Source organism: Hakea prostrata, chromosome 11 (genome assembly GCF_041222555.1).
Source record: "Hakea prostrata isolate BN-2017 chromosome 11, UWA_Hpros_2, whole genome shotgun sequence".
In the NCBI taxonomy this organism is placed as follows: domain Eukaryota; kingdom Viridiplantae; phylum Streptophyta; class Magnoliopsida; order Proteales; family Proteaceae; genus Hakea; species Hakea prostrata.
The window spans coordinates 10549192-10568272 of record NC_142610.1 but is presented as its reverse complement, the minus strand read 5'-3'; the positions used below and the strand labels follow the sequence as shown (position 1 = coordinate 10568272).

General features: G+C 37.9%; 1 protein-coding gene across 1 annotated transcript; it reads left to right on the top strand.

Moving 5' to 3' along the window:
* The first annotated feature begins 2858 nt into the window (after positions 1-2858).
* On the top strand, positions 2859-17631 carry LOC149000045 (Tudor/PWWP/MBT superfamily protein). The gene is made up of 3 exons (XM_089139533.1): positions 2859-3547; positions 13795-14765; positions 15357-17631. The coding sequence occupies exons 1-3, from the start codon at positions 3354-3356 to the stop codon at positions 16661-16663; spliced, it is 2472 nt and encodes an 823-aa protein (XP_088995659.1). The 5' UTR covers positions 2859-3353; the 3' UTR covers positions 16664-17631.
* The last annotated feature ends 1450 nt before the right edge of the window (positions 17632-19081 follow it).

Sequence of the window (19081 nt, the reverse complement as noted above, 5' to 3'; positions counted from 1 at the left end):
AAAATTGAATGTTATTGAGTCTTTATGGGATTTCTTGAGATATGAATGAGAAATTTATAATACTTCAAATATATTAGTTTCATCTATGTTAATGACCGGAATGACCATTATCTTCTGACCGGTCCGACCATCAGGTTTAGAGAAGTTGGTCCGACTTGGTCTACCGTCCGATCAAGGGTCGGTCTGACTATCCTGTCAAGGAAGTTCGGTCAAGGTAGTCTTATGTTGTTTATCAACTATCCACAAGGAGACAAGTAAATAACTCTTCCGATGGTGGGAGTCCGAGTTTAACTTTATCATCTTAAACTATATAAACACTACAAACAGGCATAAGAAAGTAGATATATTTATATTCTTGAATGGATTATTGAGTAATTGAGTTCATATCTCCTTGGTGTTCGTCGGAGATGTACTTCGACCCCCAAGGTTGAGCACGTGTTTTGTAGGAACTTGGCAAGGGAGGATGAGCAGAATTTTGTATCAACAATCTACATGGTTTCCTTTAGATTGCCAAAGTAAGGCATCTTTCACACATTTTAGTTGCATTTGCTTGGTTTCAAAAAAATTATACTCTTTTTCTCTTTCTTTTTAATAGAAAGTCATATGGTAAAAGTAGGCGTGTAAATGGATAACCAAAATCTATTTCTGAATTTGCATTCGCATCCGTTTAGGGTATCCGAATCCGGCCGATTACTAATAGAATGCAGATGTGGTATACCCCTTTCTTATCGATTATTATCCATCCGATAAAATTATCGAGTTAAGTTATTTATTTAGATTTATTTTCTTATTTTATAAATTTTTTACATGTGATAAGTGACTCTTTTTCTAGATTTTCTATTAAAATAACTATCAAACTTGTTAAATTTTTAAATTTCAAACCTAGCACTTATAAATAAAATGGTAAAGATGTAATCAGATAGTAGAAAACTTGTATGCATGTCCATTTAGAATCTACTTAAGTAAATTACTGTCCGATTATCTTTCGAATCCGACTGAATCTGTCCAAAAACCGATAGGATATTATTCAAATCTGTCCAAATATAATAGAATGCAGATATGATATTGTTACTATCCAATCTGAATCCGATCCATTTATCCCGTCGGTAAAAATAAATAGCTATTACCAAAAAACAATATTTTTAAAAATCCAAAAGAACTGATGAAGAAAAAAAAGAAAGAAAACCATTGCCCCTAAAATCTCATGTGGTTTGTTGTCCTCGTTATTAGTGTAAACAACCAAACAACGTTTTCTTACCTAATAAACTTTGACTTTGACCAGGGTTGGTTGCAATGATACATCTGAGTTTTTCTCGTCACATGAAATAGCCTCGCCATCATCTAGTTTATGTTACAATTTTCTTGCACATAGTTGGGGATGAGAATCCCCTTCAACTCGCTGTCCATCCCAATTCCCTCTAACTTTAGCCAAATTTTCTTAGATTTAGTGAAGAGCGAAACGAAAATGACGGCGAAATCGATTTATGGTATATATCACCGGAAAATTAGCTTCAGGCGAATTGACGAAATACATGCAAATTGTCGGAATCCATGGTTGCTACTGCCTCATCCTCTTCTTCTCGCTTGAGTTCTTCCAACTCTCTCCCCCAGACCTCACAAACCCTTCCATCCCAAAGCTGAAGATCACACCCTGCACTGCAACTCTGAAAATGTCGAACTCCACTTGAAAGTGTGTCTGCACGCACCTTTGAAAATGTTGAACTCCACTTAAAAATATCAGCAAACAATCGGTGAAATTCTCCGGTTCGCCAGGTTTTGCCAAAGGGCGAACCGGTGAATCTCGCCAGAATATCGCACCTTGAACCTTACACAGGCAGGTGAAGTGATGACCATACCCCTACCCAAAAAATTGCTCAGTGTTGGATCACCCTTGCTTGTATGAAGTTGGGGTAGTTGTAGAGTTGGTGAAGATCTAGATGCCATCTTAATTTGATATGGTCCTTCATGTTGCATGCACAAAGAATCCTCAATCATCTTTCCAAGAGTGGAATATTTCCAGCCATGGATGTAGTTGCCTCATTAGCAACCCCTTTTCTTTCTTTCTTTCTCATTCTTTATAAAATGACTTCTTTCGATTAAATTGATAAAAAGGCCCTCATTTGTTCTTCTTCGCTTCCATATCTTCTAGCACTTGATAAGTAATACTTTTTTGAAAAGAAAAAAATATGAAAAGAAAAAGAACATCACCTTGAATATATCAGTGTGATTCTACACTTAGACACAAAATCATCTCTTTCTTGAGGAGAGAATAATCATGGTCCCGTTAAATTGCTAAATAAATTATATCTAAACTATGCATGTGAATTCACTCTCATTGGCTACCATGCACATGTAAGGTTTGATCTAAGTAACATTTTCTCTTAGTATGAATTGTCACAACCACAACACACGAGAGTCGAACTTATGATCTTTTACTAAAATGTACCGGTCATTACTTATTACTGACTAGTAACTGTTATTATGGTGAATTTGAATCATATTGTTGTACAAGGACATTCAAGACTTTTCATAAACTAATTTGATGGAATCCATTATGTTAGAAATTAAATCTCCACCATCTGATTCGAGTTTGATGACTTCAAAAATTATCTAACAATCTGAATTGGCATTGAATATGAATTAATCACAGGCAATCTTGGACTTTAATGTTTACCAAAACAAAAAATAAAAAATCATATAATAGTAGTAGTTTTTTATTGTTGTTTCCGAATATATAATAATAATATATTAATATGATATAAATAAATATATAAGAAGATGTATCCCGGTTTATATCCGAACCGGAGAGAGAGAGAGAGAGGGGGTCTATCCGTCTACACTTGCAAATCCTTCGTCATAAAAATATATTAAAAAAAAAAAGAAGGAAAAAGAGAAGAGAGAGAAAGAGAGAGAGGAGCGGAAAATCCATCTAACTGTTGAAATCAAGGTGAGAAGAGAGCGAAAAAGTCATATTTTGATCTATATGTCTGCAAATCGGAGTAGAAGACAGAAGGACTGTGAATGGGATATATGCAAAACCCTAAGAATGTGATTCTCTTGGGTTTTGATTTTAATGGAAACCCTAACTTTTACGAACATAAGTGGATTTACCAGAAATGGCGATTCTCCAATTCACTGCCGACATTGCAATTTCACTTTCTTCTTTGCCGGAGGTTGAGCAGGTTCGTGGTTTGAGCCTCTGAGTCGCCTTCATCATCATCTCTTTAATTTCCAGGTTCCCTTTCGTTTTTTCCTTTTTTTGGGGAAATTTTCTTTTATTTTTTCTATTTTTCGGTGGGTTGAGCGAAGATAGGTAGAGAGAGACACACATCTTCTGTGGGTGAAGTAGGGGGATGGGGATTTCAGATGGTTTGGAGGGATCAGATGGGGTTGATTGTAGCGTTGGAAGTATTGTTTGGGTTCGCCGGAGGAATGGGTCTTGGTGGCCAGGAAGGATACTCGGCCCAAATGAGCTCTCTGCTTCTCATCTTATGTCACCCAGATCGGGAACTCCGGTCAAGCTTCTTGGAAGGGAAGATGCCAGTGTGTAAGTTCGTTTGACATTTTTTCTTCTTCTTTTTCTTGGGTGCATGCTGATCTCTCAAGTGAGCTATATTGCTGATTAGCTGTGTTTTGGTTATATTGCTTTGCTTTAATTCGTTTACTTCTTTTCTCAGTCCTTGTCTGCGTCATGCTTAATTTTGTGATACCATATTTTTTTTTTGGTGGGGTTCCTTTTTTTATGGCAGCGCTGTAGTGGTTTGGTTCATTTGTGTTGGTCTGCAATTACAAGTTAGGAATTTTGGCCTTCATGTTATGTTACGAATAGTGGATTGGCATGAGTTAATTCAAGGATTAATGGTATCTGTGGGATCGTCCTTTATATTTCTGAAGTTACTGGAAGAAATTTCTACTGACTACAAGATTCGAGCAAAATTAGGCCAAGGAGAAGATCAAATCAGGAAAACAAATTCTGACTCAACTCAGGAAACTGAAAGAATGTTATACATAAGCCTCCACTCACTATTGCATTCTTGCTGATATTCTTACCCTAGAGCTGTTACTCCTTCCCCACTCTTGAAACGTTACTTTTAATTATCTGCTGTTTCACTTGTTACAAATGCCACCTTATGAATGTTAGAATGTGAATAATGACCCTAGAGCTGTTACTCCTTCCCCACTCATGAAACATTACTTTAAATTATCTGCTGTTTCACTTGCTGCAAATGCCACCTTATGAATGTTAGAATGTGATTAATGAAGCAGTGCTTCTGCAGCTGACTCAAGTCTGTTTGGAAGTCCAACCTGAGAAGAATCAGGTCCAAGTTAGGTTTTAGTTCAATAAGATATTTAAGTGTTTTTTATTATTTTTTTTCATATTTATTTTTATTCAAGGTAGGAAACCCAAAATAGATTTTGATTTTTCTTCTATTGTAGTATTAGCTTATGATTAGAGGATTCCTATTTTCATGCTTTGTTTTCTTTTTATATACTAGAGCATGTAACCCTCAATTTTAGTACATTGAGAAATAAATTAAAGAGTACCTTTTTGAGTTTTGCTGTGGTATGTTAGACATGGCTGGCTGGCCCTACATTTTTTGTCTTCTCTCCTTTCCTTCTCGTTCATGCTAGTTTGACTCCTCTTCCACTGGCAAGTCCTTTAGCTCTTTCCTCTTCCCTGCTTCTCTTCCTCCTTATTGTTCTCTGTTCCGTTTATGCGTTAAACTACTTTTATGATAGCCTGTTTGATCTCTCTAATGCTTTGGTCCTCCAATCCCAATCTTGGGATTGTCAACTAAAACCCTTGGGTGACCCTTTTCTGCTGAGCTTCTGATGTAGGGCCAATCCTTCCCACCTCAAATGGAAGGTTAAGACCAGGAGAAGCTCCTAGGGCTGCTGCTCAGCTGCACTTGAATAAATGGAGATTGTCCATACTTAGTTTTTTTTTTCCCCAGCATTTTCTTATTTTTTATCAGGCAGGGACAGTCTAGTTATTCTGCCTCATAGCAGGGGCTGTTTAATCCTATTAGCATTTATTGAAAGTCAGTTGCTGTCTAAAGGACCTCTTTAAGAGCTCAGAGGTAAAGGTCTGATTTAGAGTACCTCTTTAGTTGCTGTTTCTGTTCCTGGTCGGAGTCTATTTCCAAGTCCTATTTCTGGTAGGACTCTCTTGTAAGGGTATAAACAACCCCCCCCCCCCCAATTAATTGGAATAGGCACCATTCAGTCTATTAAATATTTTTCTCAGATTTGAATGCCACTTGAGAGTGCTTGCTGCTGCAACTGCCATTTTTGTCCAATTTGGTAAGAGCAGTTCCAAGATTAAAGAAAAAAACTTTCTAAGGTGAGATCAAACCTATGTACTTGCTGTGGCTGCATTGGCAGCTTTCTATACTTCATTCCAAATCAAGCTTGTAGCACAAGGTTCAATCCAAGTTTTATTCCATCTTAACTCATTAGGGCCTCCAAACCCATCTGAAGAGAATTACCCCATATTACCCCATGTGCTGTGTTTGAAACCCCTTGAAACCTAATCGTACCACTCCTTGTGTGATTCTTAAGCCCTTCTTCATTAAGATATCCATCATTATCCATGAAACCCATCCTCTGATAGCCAAACACCAATACTCATCCACATAGCATTACCAAACCTATCTCAACCCCTTATTTTTGAGCCTGGAATTAATTCTGGCCTAAGATCTTGGCAGTTTTGGCCTTCGTTCAAACGAGGCTCCATCAGTTGTGCTTTGAGAACCTATGGTATTGTGAAGCTAAAGTCAAGGTTAGATCTATTCTCTCCTGTAATCAGATCTGATTTTAGCTGCTTGTTTTCCTAATAATGGTTAGTTCTTGGGCTGGTTATTGGGATCTATATGACTTTTAAGTTTGAAGGATTTTGATATTCTCAAGTCTGTTACACTGCACTCTTCATATTTTTTATTTTTTTTCCACGGGGTGGGGTGTTGTCGGGTTTGTTGTGTGTAATTTCTGTTTATCCTATGTAAATTAATTAGAAAGTTTAGGATGTTAGATTAGACACTTAATAATGAGCTTTGATTGATAGGTGATGTAGCAGTATCGTCATAGGCTTGATAAGAACCAGGGTAGTGCTGAGGTCAATGGTTCTTCAAACGGGCCTTCTGTTTCACAACCATTTCTGATTGTATCTGGTTCCCTGAATTCCAGATTTATGAGGGGTTGAATTTTAGTTTCTATTTATTAAATCTGGTTACTAATTTGGGTATTGGTTAGTTGCTAGTTAAGTATTACTTGCATCCTATTTTCTTCCATTCTTATTGTACTAGGTTAAACATTCATGGGCTGCTTCATATCACTCTTTATTTTTTGGTTTCCTTTCTAGAGGCTGTATATTGTGTAAACTGTGAGGGTCTTGGTGCCTGTATCCCATATGATATATAGGTTGTGAAGAAAATTTGGCTTTTGCATCTTTGTTACTAAAAAAAAGTGAGTGATGTGATGCTATTGCGTTTAGTTGCATACTGAGGATGGCCACAGATGAGAGGCCTTGGTCATATGCTTCTATTTGTCCATACACTCCCTTCCTTCTTTCCTTTGTTTCTAATTCCCCCCCCCTGCATTCTTGTCCGCTACAAGTTCTTGTTCAAGGCCTATTGAAGCTTGAGATATTGCCTGCTGTGACATGGTTTTGAAATGCTGTTGTCTGGGAGATAATATTAGTGATGATCCTGCTACGTCTTCCACATCCTGCAGCAGCCTTTTCTTGATGTTTCATTTCTGCAAATTTTGGTCCCCCTATAACTACAAGTCTATCCATCAGAATCAAGTATGGTTCTGAAGGCCTCACCCCATTAAAGGCCTTCCTTATCCTCGGTGAGCTCATTTACTGGCTTGGTCTGCTTCTAGTAAGTCAGTTATTAAACCTGATTAGTTCTCATTTCAGATTGTGTTATTGTCTCTTTATCTGGCCATCTATTTTCCTGGAGATGTTGAAGTGTTCTACTGTTAGTATCCTATCATTGACCAAGAGTTGAGTGTCATCTACCAGTTAATTTGCTGGACATTAGTAAGCTGCTAGTTTCTTGAGATGTTACTGAGTTTAGTACTTTGCTTGTATGTCCTGGCCTGCATTAATGCCATATTTGAGGGGTTGTTTACCTATATCACAGTGCTGTTAGCTTATGTGTCAAATTCTGTGGGGGTTTTTCACCTATACTCTGGTGTTGTATGGCCTTAGTTTCATGACCATATGAGTTCTGGTTTGTTAGTTATGTTAGTTATCTAATATGGGTTTATTCAGTACACCCTGGGTTTCTATCTTTTTGTTGGTTTCTGAGGTTTTTTGTTGCTGAAACTATGAACCCATTGTATCTTTATTCTATTGATGTGGGGCTTGGCTTTGGCCCTTTGGGATCCACAAAAGCATGATGCTCAGCACATATTTTTAGTATACACCCTTCCTAATGATTATGGTTGCAATGGTCCTACTAAAAAATGGTTGCAGTGGGTTCTCTTTAAAGATGGATGGTTGAACCATCAAAAAGATCTAGTGTATGGAATTAGAAATCAGCATAATGGAGTAAGGCTGCTGCGGAGCTATCTGCGTATTGAATGGTTGGTGTAAACAGCTGAGTTGAACAAAAATAGTGATATTGTTCCTCCATGGATCAATAATTTTGGTTTTTGAGAAGTATCATGATCAGCCAATAAGAAGGCTGAATTTATTTTTTTCATATGAATAATTTGAAGACCTATTGATTCAAAGAACCGATTGCAGAGTTGACTGTGGACGTTGTCCTTAATTTTTAAGCGTGCGGCAGTGGACAGGTACATTTTGGTCCTGCTGCCCATTGATGAGGCACCTCGTTTTGGAGTGTTGGGGGTGGGTTGTTCAGGGTTTTATGAGCAGGCACCTTTCTATTTAAAGGGGGTAGTTTGGTCAAGTAAAATACATACCAGAAGTTTTGTTAGTTTTCCTTTTAGATAGTAGTATAGTATGATATGATATGTGGATCTTAGACCTATCCACAAAGATAAAGGGAAGTCAAAAAACTCTTTCGCTTAGAAGTGCAATATTCCAAAATTTTCTCTAAGTTCTTGCTATCATTGGACCATATGTATCTATATGGATCCAGATCCTGGTTAATGGATCCCTTCGGTTGAAAGATAAGAGGTACAAACCTCGTTTCTACTGACTTTGTAGTTTGAGAAATGTTGGTTGGTAGTATATTTCATTATAGTTGTATGATCTAGAGTATCGGTTCCTATTTGATCCCTTTAAGTTCCATATGTGAAGCTGCAATTGGATCTGCCTATTGAAAAGAATTGGTTAGATACATTTCTCATGTACCCGTTGGGGGTTTATTGGATTGAATCAAATTTCGAATTGACCTACACTGATTGGCTGCCTCTAATGTTGTTGCTAGCAAATGCCACTTTTTTTTGTTAATGACCTTCCAAATCATTCCTGCGAGAAATCTGCCCCTCTTTTTCTTGATCCATCAATGTAAAGTTTCATTCTTTTCATAAGAACTAGGAGGTAGAACCAAATAAAGATTTCTTTTTCAATTCATCCCTATTGGTGCAACCTCATTTAGGATTTTTTTTCCGGATCCAACTAGTAATCAGTAGATAGGCATATCCCTCATGATACATAAGGTCCAACTAGGTTATTGATAGAGTAAATAACTTTGCCATTTCTTAAAATCTCTCTTCTGATTCAAAATCTTGGTGTAACGTATGCCCCTCTGTTCTCGCTGTGGAATTGATGTGGTAAATAAAAAAGGTTTTTCGTTCAAGGATGAAATCTTACTGGAATTGTACGCATCCAATTCATCCTTCAGAACCATATCATTTATTGGCCTTGATGAAATAAGATGAATTGAGATGGTACTTTTGTAAATATTCAATTATCATGAATATATTTACCATTTCTTTATTTCTCAATTGCCTGGAAAGGGCAAAAGAAACATCTGGTTTTTTCTTCAATTTTTGTACTACAACGAGGTAGACCTCAATAGAACACTGAAGAGTAAGGGCTGCAAGTGATTGAGTTCAGTAGTTGCTTTATATCAAATTATTGACTCTAGAGATATGGTAATATGGAGAAGACAAGACAAAATTGTTTGATGCACTACTGACAAAACTAGGTGCCTCGTGGTTTCGGAGAGAAAACAGTTTATTACATTTTATTGATGGTTAAAGGTGGATTGAAAACTAAGCGGTGAATGAATTCTAACAACCTCTGGGGGGGGGGGGAATATAGAGATGACTCCTAGTAACTGTAATATTTGGAAGTATTGACTTAATTTATAGTCATTTGGTATCAATGCTGCATGAAGAGCATAAGCCAGATGATGGAATGGTGAGACCTAGGATGTAGAAGATCACAACATTTTTGATTCGGCAGATCTGGATTCTATATATCCACTGATGTGATACTTCATTATATGATCCATACAGTATTCCTATGTGCTGTTCCTGATTGGTTTTACTTTGTCCTACAATAGAAAATTGAAGTGTCATTGTACGCTTAAAAGTGTTTCTAAGCCAAGGGTATCTGATGTAGATAAGCACTACAGCAAGCAGTAATATCATATGCTTGAGAATACCTGGGCCCTTACTTAGGCCTATGGTTCTTCAACTGGATCTTTTGGCAACTACCAGACTGAGCCAATGTTTTGCCAATGTTTTGGTGGTTACTGGTTTACTAAAAACCAGAATCATGGGGTGTTGGATCGGTAGCTTCTATATGTTAAACATGGTTACTCATTCAAGTATATGGCAGTTGGAAAACCCTTACTTAGGCCAGTATTTATATGCACTAGTCGATTAATAATAGACAAGTTGAATAGAGACATTCAGGATCAGATTTCATGGGGTGTGTGTGTGTGTTTTCTTCTTTTGATGACTTTCTGCTGGATGAGACAATCAGGATAATATCCCTTTGTTTATGCTTTTCTGTTGATGATATTGTTTTGGTGAATGAACGCAGCAGGAAATTCCACCTGAAATATATAGATTAAACTTGGTGTCAAAAGATTTAAAGTTAAATATAGCATATGTGTTTAACTTTAGCTGCAACTGGATTAAAAGTGAGAGAGTGAAAATTGACAGTAGATGGTGTATGATGCCAGATTCATCACCAAATTCAAGGAATAAATCTAAGGTTGGGTTATATACATGTTGAACCTTTGATTCCAAGGGTTTTCTATGTGCATGGCCACTCCTAAACTGTGGGTGACTAGGTTAGGTACGAAATTAGCTTCTATATTTAATTTATTTTATGTTTTAAGATTAAAATGGTTTTGTTGTTTGAACCGGTGGTTCAAAATAAACTAAATTTAATCTAATTCAAGTCATATAAATATTCCCTTAGCTAGTGGGTGTGATCTTTTAAGTTATAAGTAGTTCCACCCTTCATGATTTCAAAAAGAGTAACCTCCCCCCCCCCCCCCCCCCCAAAAAAAAAAAAAAAAAAAAAAAAAAAAAAAAAAAAAAAAAAAAAAAAAAAAGAAAAAAAAAGAAGACTCAGCCTAAGAGTACAACTCCCGAGCTGCATAAGGCCTTCATTCCTTCCCATAAGTCAAAGAAATTTGGGGGGTGGGGGACAGTTCCGACTCCTGATTTTCGAGATTTGCTTATGCAAGCTACTGCTGCCTTTTCCCTCTATTGTGGAGCCTATGCATGATCTAAACTCTAGTGGGATCAGTCTAGTACCAATTGACTCCTTGAAGTAGGAAATTGCTTGGGAAGCTTGATCTGGCGTGTCCCTTCTATTTGAAAGATCTCTAAGTTCGCAGTTTTTATTCAAATTGATCCAGCAGCAAGCTTCTGCCGATGTTCTTCCTCAACAATAATAAGTTGTTTAAAATCTCCAAGGCCCCCATGCAATTTCATCTCTGGGTTTCTAAGTGCACAAAACTGCATTTATTTTGCATTCAGCCATTAGAATTCTTCAATGTTTGGATACAGCCTCCCCACGCTAACCGCTATACTTGACCTGCCTTACCGCTTAATCTGTCTAGCATATACCTTAGATTCCACCTTACCAACTAGTTACAGGAAGGCCCAATTCCAGACCTCAAAATCCAAACCATCGCAGCTCAACCATATTTGAGTCAACTATAAGTTATAGCTGTCCCTAGAACTTGAACCCACCCCCAACCCTGGATTCGAACTCTCACCCAAATTTTATAAAAGATTCCTTTTTTATTTTGATCAGAATCTGGAAGCAAACCTTATGTTCTAGAATCTAAAATTCAGCATTTAAAACTTATCTGCGGAACCAAACCTTCACTGATAAACTCCCGCTATCATCAAACCCTGACTTTAGCATTCAAGTGGGCTGGACAACCAGTTATGACCAAACTGCTGTTCATTGCAGATCTTGTGTAATTGGCCCCTAGATCCCTTTCAGTTTAGTGCCACATTGTCATACAGGGAAAATTTTGGGTATGTATATTTCTTCATTAATAAAAGGGAAATGGAGGATGGTGTTGTACAAAGAATTAAAATAGGATGAAAAATGGAGAGGTTCATTCTGAATGTTGTGGGAGTGACACTATTCTGCTAAAACTTAGAGAAAAATCTATTGGACAGTAATATGTTCAGGAAATGGTTTATGGAGCTGAATGTTGGTCAGTGAAGAGGGATGCATAAATAAATTTAGTATTTGCATAAATGAGGATTTTGAGGTGGATGAGTGGTAAAACTACGCAGGATAAATTGGAAAGGAACAAATTAGCACTAATGTATGGGTAGTTCATTCCATTCATGATAAATAGTGAAAAAATCCTTTGAGGTGACGTGGATGTGCAGTGGAAGTTGTTAAATTGTTCCAATATGGTGAGTTGATCTGATTTTAGAATGAATTGCTAAAAGAACAAGGGAAGGCCTGATATGAGTCTAGGGAAGTGTTGAGGAAAGATATACATAGCTCATGACTATTTACTAGTGTGGTTTTCAATCATTTGCTTGGAGCTGATAGGAGAAAAAGGATCCATGTCAATGATCCCATTTCCTAGGGATGACGCAAAAAAGGATCCATGTAAATGATCTCATTTACTAGGGATAACGCTTTTGTGTTATATTGAATTGGTAGTTGCTACTTATTACTTGTCTCTATATTTCCTCGGTTTCTTATTGTATGAGGCGCCCACTAATGTCAGTGGGCCTTGTCCTTATCGTGCTATTTCCTGTTTTTTTTTCTAGTGGTTGCTACAACCCTCTATATATCTTGAGGTCTTTGGTACATATACTTCAGTCAATCAAATTAAGGAAGCCTGGTTCTTGTGCCTTGTGTTGCCGTGGGAAACAAGTGAGCAGTAAGGTTTCAATGTGGTTAAGAATCTTAAGATACTGACCAAGACCATTGGTGGGAAGCCTTGGTCTTATCTCCTTATTCTTCCCTCCTCCTGTGTCCCCTTGTTTCTAATCTATTTCCCCAATCTTAATCATTACAAATCCTGTCTGAGTTCTATTGGGAAGCTTAGATGGCCTTTTGTTACATGGTATTGGAGTGGGGTTGTGAGTGGAAGAGTCTTGAAGATCGTGCTACATCTTCCAGATCATGGGCACCATTCTGTTGTTGATTTAAGAAGCTGTCTGAAGGCTTTGTCCTCCATTGCAGACCTTCCTTACCGTAATCTTAGCATGCTTCTGCTTCTAGTGAGTGAGTTACTAAAGCTCTGTATGTTGAGTGTTCAGAAAAAGACGCAACAAGTAGAAAAATGCTTGCCCAAAAACAGCATCGTACCATACAGAGCCTAAATCTGGTGTTTAGTGTTGAATTTCAGAGTCTTGTATATGTTTACAGTCCTGATTTTCTGATCTCTTATTTCTCTGTTTAATTACTGTTTTACCTAAATATTGTTAAATTTCTTGTTTGAAGTACTGTTGCTGTGTTCTGTTTAATTTGTATTTCATAACTGAATTTAGTATTAGATTGGTTACCTTGTTTTCTATTTTTGGTTTGCTGGTTTATCACCTTAATATCCTTCTAGGTCTGCCAGGATTGTCCATTTTAACTTGGAATTTAATCTTTCAAATTTCGTTCTACATCAACATCAAAGAGTTCCCGCCCTTGAATTCCCATAACATGTGATTTGAGTTTTTTAATAACATCTGAAGTATTCATGGACTTGAAGTTGAATTACATCATGTGTTTTGAGTTTTTTAATATCTAATGTTCTCTTCCTGAATCTGTGAAAGATTTTTGGTCCAGATTGCAACCAATTGGATGTGACTTTATTTTTGGCTTTGACCAACCAGGGCGTGTTTTATTACGATGTCACAGGATGGGTCCTGGGAGGATGGAAACAATATACTGCAATGTTTTAATTCTCCCTTGGTGAAGATCCCTTGAAAATATGCTTTGATAATTGTGCTCAGAGAAATTGCAGGTCCTTATATTTTCTTGGTTCCCAATTCTCAACTAGTAGTAAGTTGATGATTAGGGTGCCCTTTTTGTTTTTCCCTCCCCTCCCCTCTCTCTCTCTCTCTCTCTCTCTCCCTCTCACCTCCCTCCCTCCTTCTCTTGGTTTCTGATTTTCATCTGGCAGATAGGTTGATGTTTAGGGTGCTTCTGAGCATCTTACCAAACTCTCTTTTCTCAAGATTCCCTATTCTGGTTGTTTACAATTTTAATTATTTTTATTTTCTTTTTATTTTTGGGTTGTCTCTCTTTTCTTTTCTTTTTTGTTTGTTTGTTTTTACATGGATAAAAATACTGAGAGAAGTGAGTCTCTAAACCCCCCTTTTCTGGGGTTATGTGTATTGGTTTGAGTTATTTATTCTTTGCTATCGTCATTTCAGGGATTGGTACAATTTAGAGAAATCCAAGCGCGTCAAGGCATTTCGTTGTGGGGAATTTGATGATTGTATTGAAAGGGCTGAATCATCCCAGGGCATTCCTATAAAGAAAAGAGAGAAATATGCACGTCGAGAAGATGCTATTCTTCATGCTCTTGAGCTTGAGAAGGAGCAGCAAAAACTATGCATTGTTTCTAATTCTACAAGCAATAAAATTTCTGGGAAGAATATATCTCAAATGGGAAATGATCATAGCAAATGTGGAAATTTCAAATCACAGGATGAGAATATTGGAGATCCTGCACTTGTGCAAAAAGTCAAACAGGGGAAGCAGGTTAACTTGGAAGATACAGAAGCAATTCCTCGGATGAGAGGCTTGCAGGATTTTGGGCTGAGGATTGCTTCTTCAAAAAGAAAGCTTTCTACCTCTACCGCTCCAGAGGGTTCTCGTAGGTTCGTGGAGGTTGATCATATGGATATCCTTTCAAATGGTGGCCGAAGTGTGGGGAATGCAAATCATGTCAGCAGCAGTAAGAATTCTTTGGCCACCAAAAGAAAAAGATCACAGGGTGGGATGCCTGAGGAATCAGTTGTCAAGAGACGTGATAGACGGCGTCCTCTTGTTCAAGTATTACAGAGTAGTGCAAAATTGCCAGTATCACACTCTTTCCAGTCTGACGACAGTGCTGGCTCTACACCTATGCATGGTGAAAAAGAACAGATCTACCGTGCCAAGAGGACCAAATGTGTATATTTTCCCACAGGCTCTAATGGTATGGATCATACAGAACCTTCTCCAGACCAGATGCAGCAGATGTCACAGACACAGTTTGGAATGGATAATTGTCACCCTCCCCCTGGTTCTTTGTCAGAAGGATGCACTTCTGATGAATCGATGGAAGATGTGGAATCTGACAATCCCGGGGGGAATTACCTGGAACCTGTCCCAGACGGAGAGACAACTGTATATTCAGGTTATTCACTCATGATTCAGTTACATATTGAAATATTCTTTTTGTTATAACCACACTGCATTTGTAGTTATCATGAAGTCTAAGCAAACCTGGGCATTAGAAGGGGCGTGACAGGTGTCACCAACAAGGCAACAGTTATTGTCAAAGTGACCTAGACAAATGCCTTGATGACTTTGACTGTCTAGTCTTCTAGATATAATTTTTTAGTCTTTATTTTATTTCCCTCAATGAAATCAATCAAAGTCTGCAGACATTTTTTCCCCTTGTGGAGTTCCATATGATCTGGAATTCACTTAAGCATCTGATATTGTCCTGAGGAAAGGAGAAAAACGAGTAACTTTAACTCCTGATGCTTTTCTCATTATATTTAATTAGTCCTAGGATAAAACTGGTTAGTTTTCTAAAAGATAAGTGACATACAGTAGAGTTTGCTGAGTTGGCTGTTTCTGGGATGATATCCTGCAATTTGTTGCTTTCCCTGAAGGGTTTGTGTTATATATGAGTATTTCTCTTATTAGTCCGATTTTTATTTTCCTAGGCTTTTGTAATTTGTCTTCTTAATTTGTCAACTCTTGTTCCGTCTGGTTGCAGGTGCTAACACTCAAGTACAACCCATGGAACCGAGTTCTGGTAGATACAGGAGCACTGATGGTTTTCGAGTTCAAGGTCAGTCAGAAAGCATGAGCAGTGAGGAGCTTGACCAGACTGCAACTGTTGCTGCCGATGTAGGGGTATCAAAATGGCAACAGAAAGGGAAAAGGAACATTCGGAATTTAACCAAGAGGCCCATGGAGGCAGTAGATGGAAAATTCTCTAATGGATCCTTTTGTGAACCATATATTGAAGGAAGGGAAAACAACTTAAACCAAAGGGCACCTGGACCAGGTTTTTATCCTGGAGGGGAGGATCTGAACTATGTCTATGGCGAAGGTGATTTGTTTGAGAAGGATGCAATGCGGGCCCAGGTATCTGGATTTGGAAATAGAAGATACCCTTTGGCGAAATCTGATTCCAAAGATTGGAATAGGATTATCCCTGATGCTGTTGATTCAGAGGAAGATCCAGTTTGGGGGGCAGATGGATTATCTCAATCGGTTCTAGGAGGATACTGGGACAATCGAGGTGAGTACTTCGATCCAATATATGGTGGTCATCGTCTTGGTAACGGGATGGAATCCACATTGGTGGATGTGGATATAAAGGTCCAAGCAAGCTATCAAGGAGAGCATGTCCCTTTGGTTTCTCTGATGAGTAGATTGAATGGGAAAGCAATAGTTGGGCATCCAATCCAAATTGAAGCACTAGAAGACGGTACATCTGATAGACTTCTTGCTACACATGGTGGTTTTGATGCGGAACATGAGATCAATGATGGAAGTACGGGACTCCCACCTGTCTGGAGAACTGCCAGGAGGACAGCAATGCACAGGGTCCCTCGCCCCCAACTTTCTTCTGCACTGGATGGCGATGAGACTGCTGAACTCCATCCTTATGCAAATGTTGAAAGTAAGCCTCCTTATAGGAAGCCATATCCTGGGAATTTAAGTCACAAAGCGAGGCTGATGAAAAAGAGCTTGTCTCAAATTCGCCGGCCTTCAATAACAGAGAAGAAGTTCCCGAAGAAGCTCTTGAAGAAGGTAAGTATTTCTAGCCAGAAAACGAGGACATTGTCTTCAATTGCCATTGACCAGAAATCGAATGGCAAGAGTGGCAACCTGAAGCATGCAACTAAGAGTAACATGGTGGGGCTGATCAAACCAGTAGAAACTGGGCTGACTACAGTTACTTGCATCCCTGTGAAATTGGTGTTTAGTAGGTTACTGGAAGCAGTTGGAAGGCCTCCAAGGCCTGCTTATCATGGAGTGTTGAAGGGAGACAAAGAAAGGAAACAGTTATAGAAAGGCAATGTAAATTGCTACATGGGATCAATAATCTTGTACCACCAATACACCAGAGTTCATCTACTGCCTGTTCACCTCAAAAATCATATTTCCAGTGGTTATTTGCAACTGAGATGCTGAAGGACTTCCAGTTGGCAATTTTTGATAATGCCAAGAACTTGGGCCTGGTCATGCTTTGCTTACCCCGTTAGGCAACATGGATGTATTCCAGCATAAGCTATGATGACCTGAACTTACATATTGAGGAACTTAGGGTGGCTGGGTTCTTTTCCAAATGCTACTTTCAGTGTGTGTAGTCTTCATGAAACAGGTCCTTGGTGCTACCTCAAGATAGATGGACCAGAGATTTAGCTTTTCTTCTGGATTGGTGGGTTATAGTTTAGAATTGTAAAGTAGTTAATGCAGTAGCATGAGATTGGTTTAGTTATTTAATCAAACACCGATCATAGAAACTCCAGAGCCTGTAACCTGCTTAAAAATGTAGAATCTATACTGTTGTCTTATGTTGTAACATTGGATTATTAGATGTTTGGTTGGCTCAAATAATCACATTACCATCCTATTCACCTGGATCTAAGTTCTTAAACGTTGCAGGCTTGTTCAGAGTCTTTGGGCAGCCATTGTTTTATCGACTTGCTGATGGTGAACTGAATCTGTATCATAGCCATGTTTTAGGGTTGAATTAATAAACAGAATTTATGCTTACAGGTGTGGCTTCTAATGTTGGGGAAGTGGAGTCTACCTGATGTGAAATGCTGATCTGGTTGTTTGTTGTTTATGTGAAAATATTTGCAGAGTGAGAAATGCTTAGATATATCATCTACTGAAAAGATGTGATATTGATACAAGGGTTTCAATAGAAAATACTGTTTTCCTCTGAATGAATAATATAAACGAGGAATTAGCTGGCTTTGAATATACAGTGTCACATTTTCGTAATTTGAGAAATGCCAATAATTGTTAAAATGACTAAAATACGAAATTTTGAAAAATTATATTCTGTGAGGAAAATAGAATGTCAAGTCAGGATATGGAATATCGAACTTCATGGATACAAGATTTATTTATTTATTTTTTACTTACTATTAAATTCAAAAACTAAATATTTTAATCAAAACAAAAGACTACGAGTGTAATTTTTTTTTTTTGCAACATGACATTTTTATATATTCATTGGGGGGGGGGGGGGGGGGAGGGTGTGGATATTACATGTTGTCTGCAAGGGTGAAATCCATGACTTTTCCTTGACGGTTTTTAACGTAAATTCTTGTGTATTTTGTGTTTGATCTTTTTCTTCTTTCTTTCGTTGTACAATATTCTTCGGTTTTTCATTGGCTAAATTGGGCTGCCAAAAAGTGAAGGACCCGCTAGAAGAGTCCTCTCATTTGAAAAACAGTATTAGGGCATGGTATTTGTACAGCTTATTCAAACTCATTGCCACTAATTTCTTTCCTGTAAATGAACGCATTTGGGCCATTTTTGTAACTTCTCCTTGGAAGATCTTTGTCTCCAGTTTGTTTCTTATAAGTGAACTGGATTGGGCTTCTCTCAAGTGGTTATTCTCTCTAATTGTGGTTATTGTTATTTTCTTTGACACCCTAAAACAGAGCCACTAGATGTATTTGTAGATGTTGTGGTTACTTGTTATTTTCTTTGGCACTCTAAAATGGAGCCACTATAAAGGTATTTGTAGACCAACTAGTTGAAACCCTAGTTCTATTGTTATTCTTAGTGATGCACATGTGATTCTACTTTTCGACTCTCGCCATCTAGGGTGAAGTATTCCACCGCTTCACCAAGCAGTATGGCACTCGTATTGCTCTCCCAAAATCCCATTTTCACGATTGTTTAACTTAAAACGTATTTCTTGATGACCGAAGTCTCGTCCTTCATGCATGGGAATCCAATTTAAGGAAAACTTGTATTCAATCTATATTCATTGCCATTTAGAATAATTTATTCAAGAAAATAACTATCCGATTATCATCCGAATCCGGATGAATCCGTCCAAAATCCGATAGGATATTATTCAAATCCGTCCTAATATAACAGAATGCGGATATGGTATTACCACTATCCGATCCGAATCCGATCCGTTTACACCCCTAGCGACTCAGATATGGATCATCCATTTCCTTGTGAGATGTGTGACATGTGTTTTAACGTCACATCAAAAGGTTGATGTTCATTTGCAAGTCATATCAAAGAATTGTAATTAATTTTTTTAAAAAAAAATGAATGTGACTTATAAATAGACGTCAACCCTTTGATGTGATACTAGGACACATGTCACACGTCCATAAGGAAATCCATGCAAATATCAGTCCAAATGTCACTTTCACTAGCTTCTATTTGAGAAAAAAATAAAAAATAAAAAGAGGGAGAAAACCAAGGTTTCACTTCTGATCCTCAATA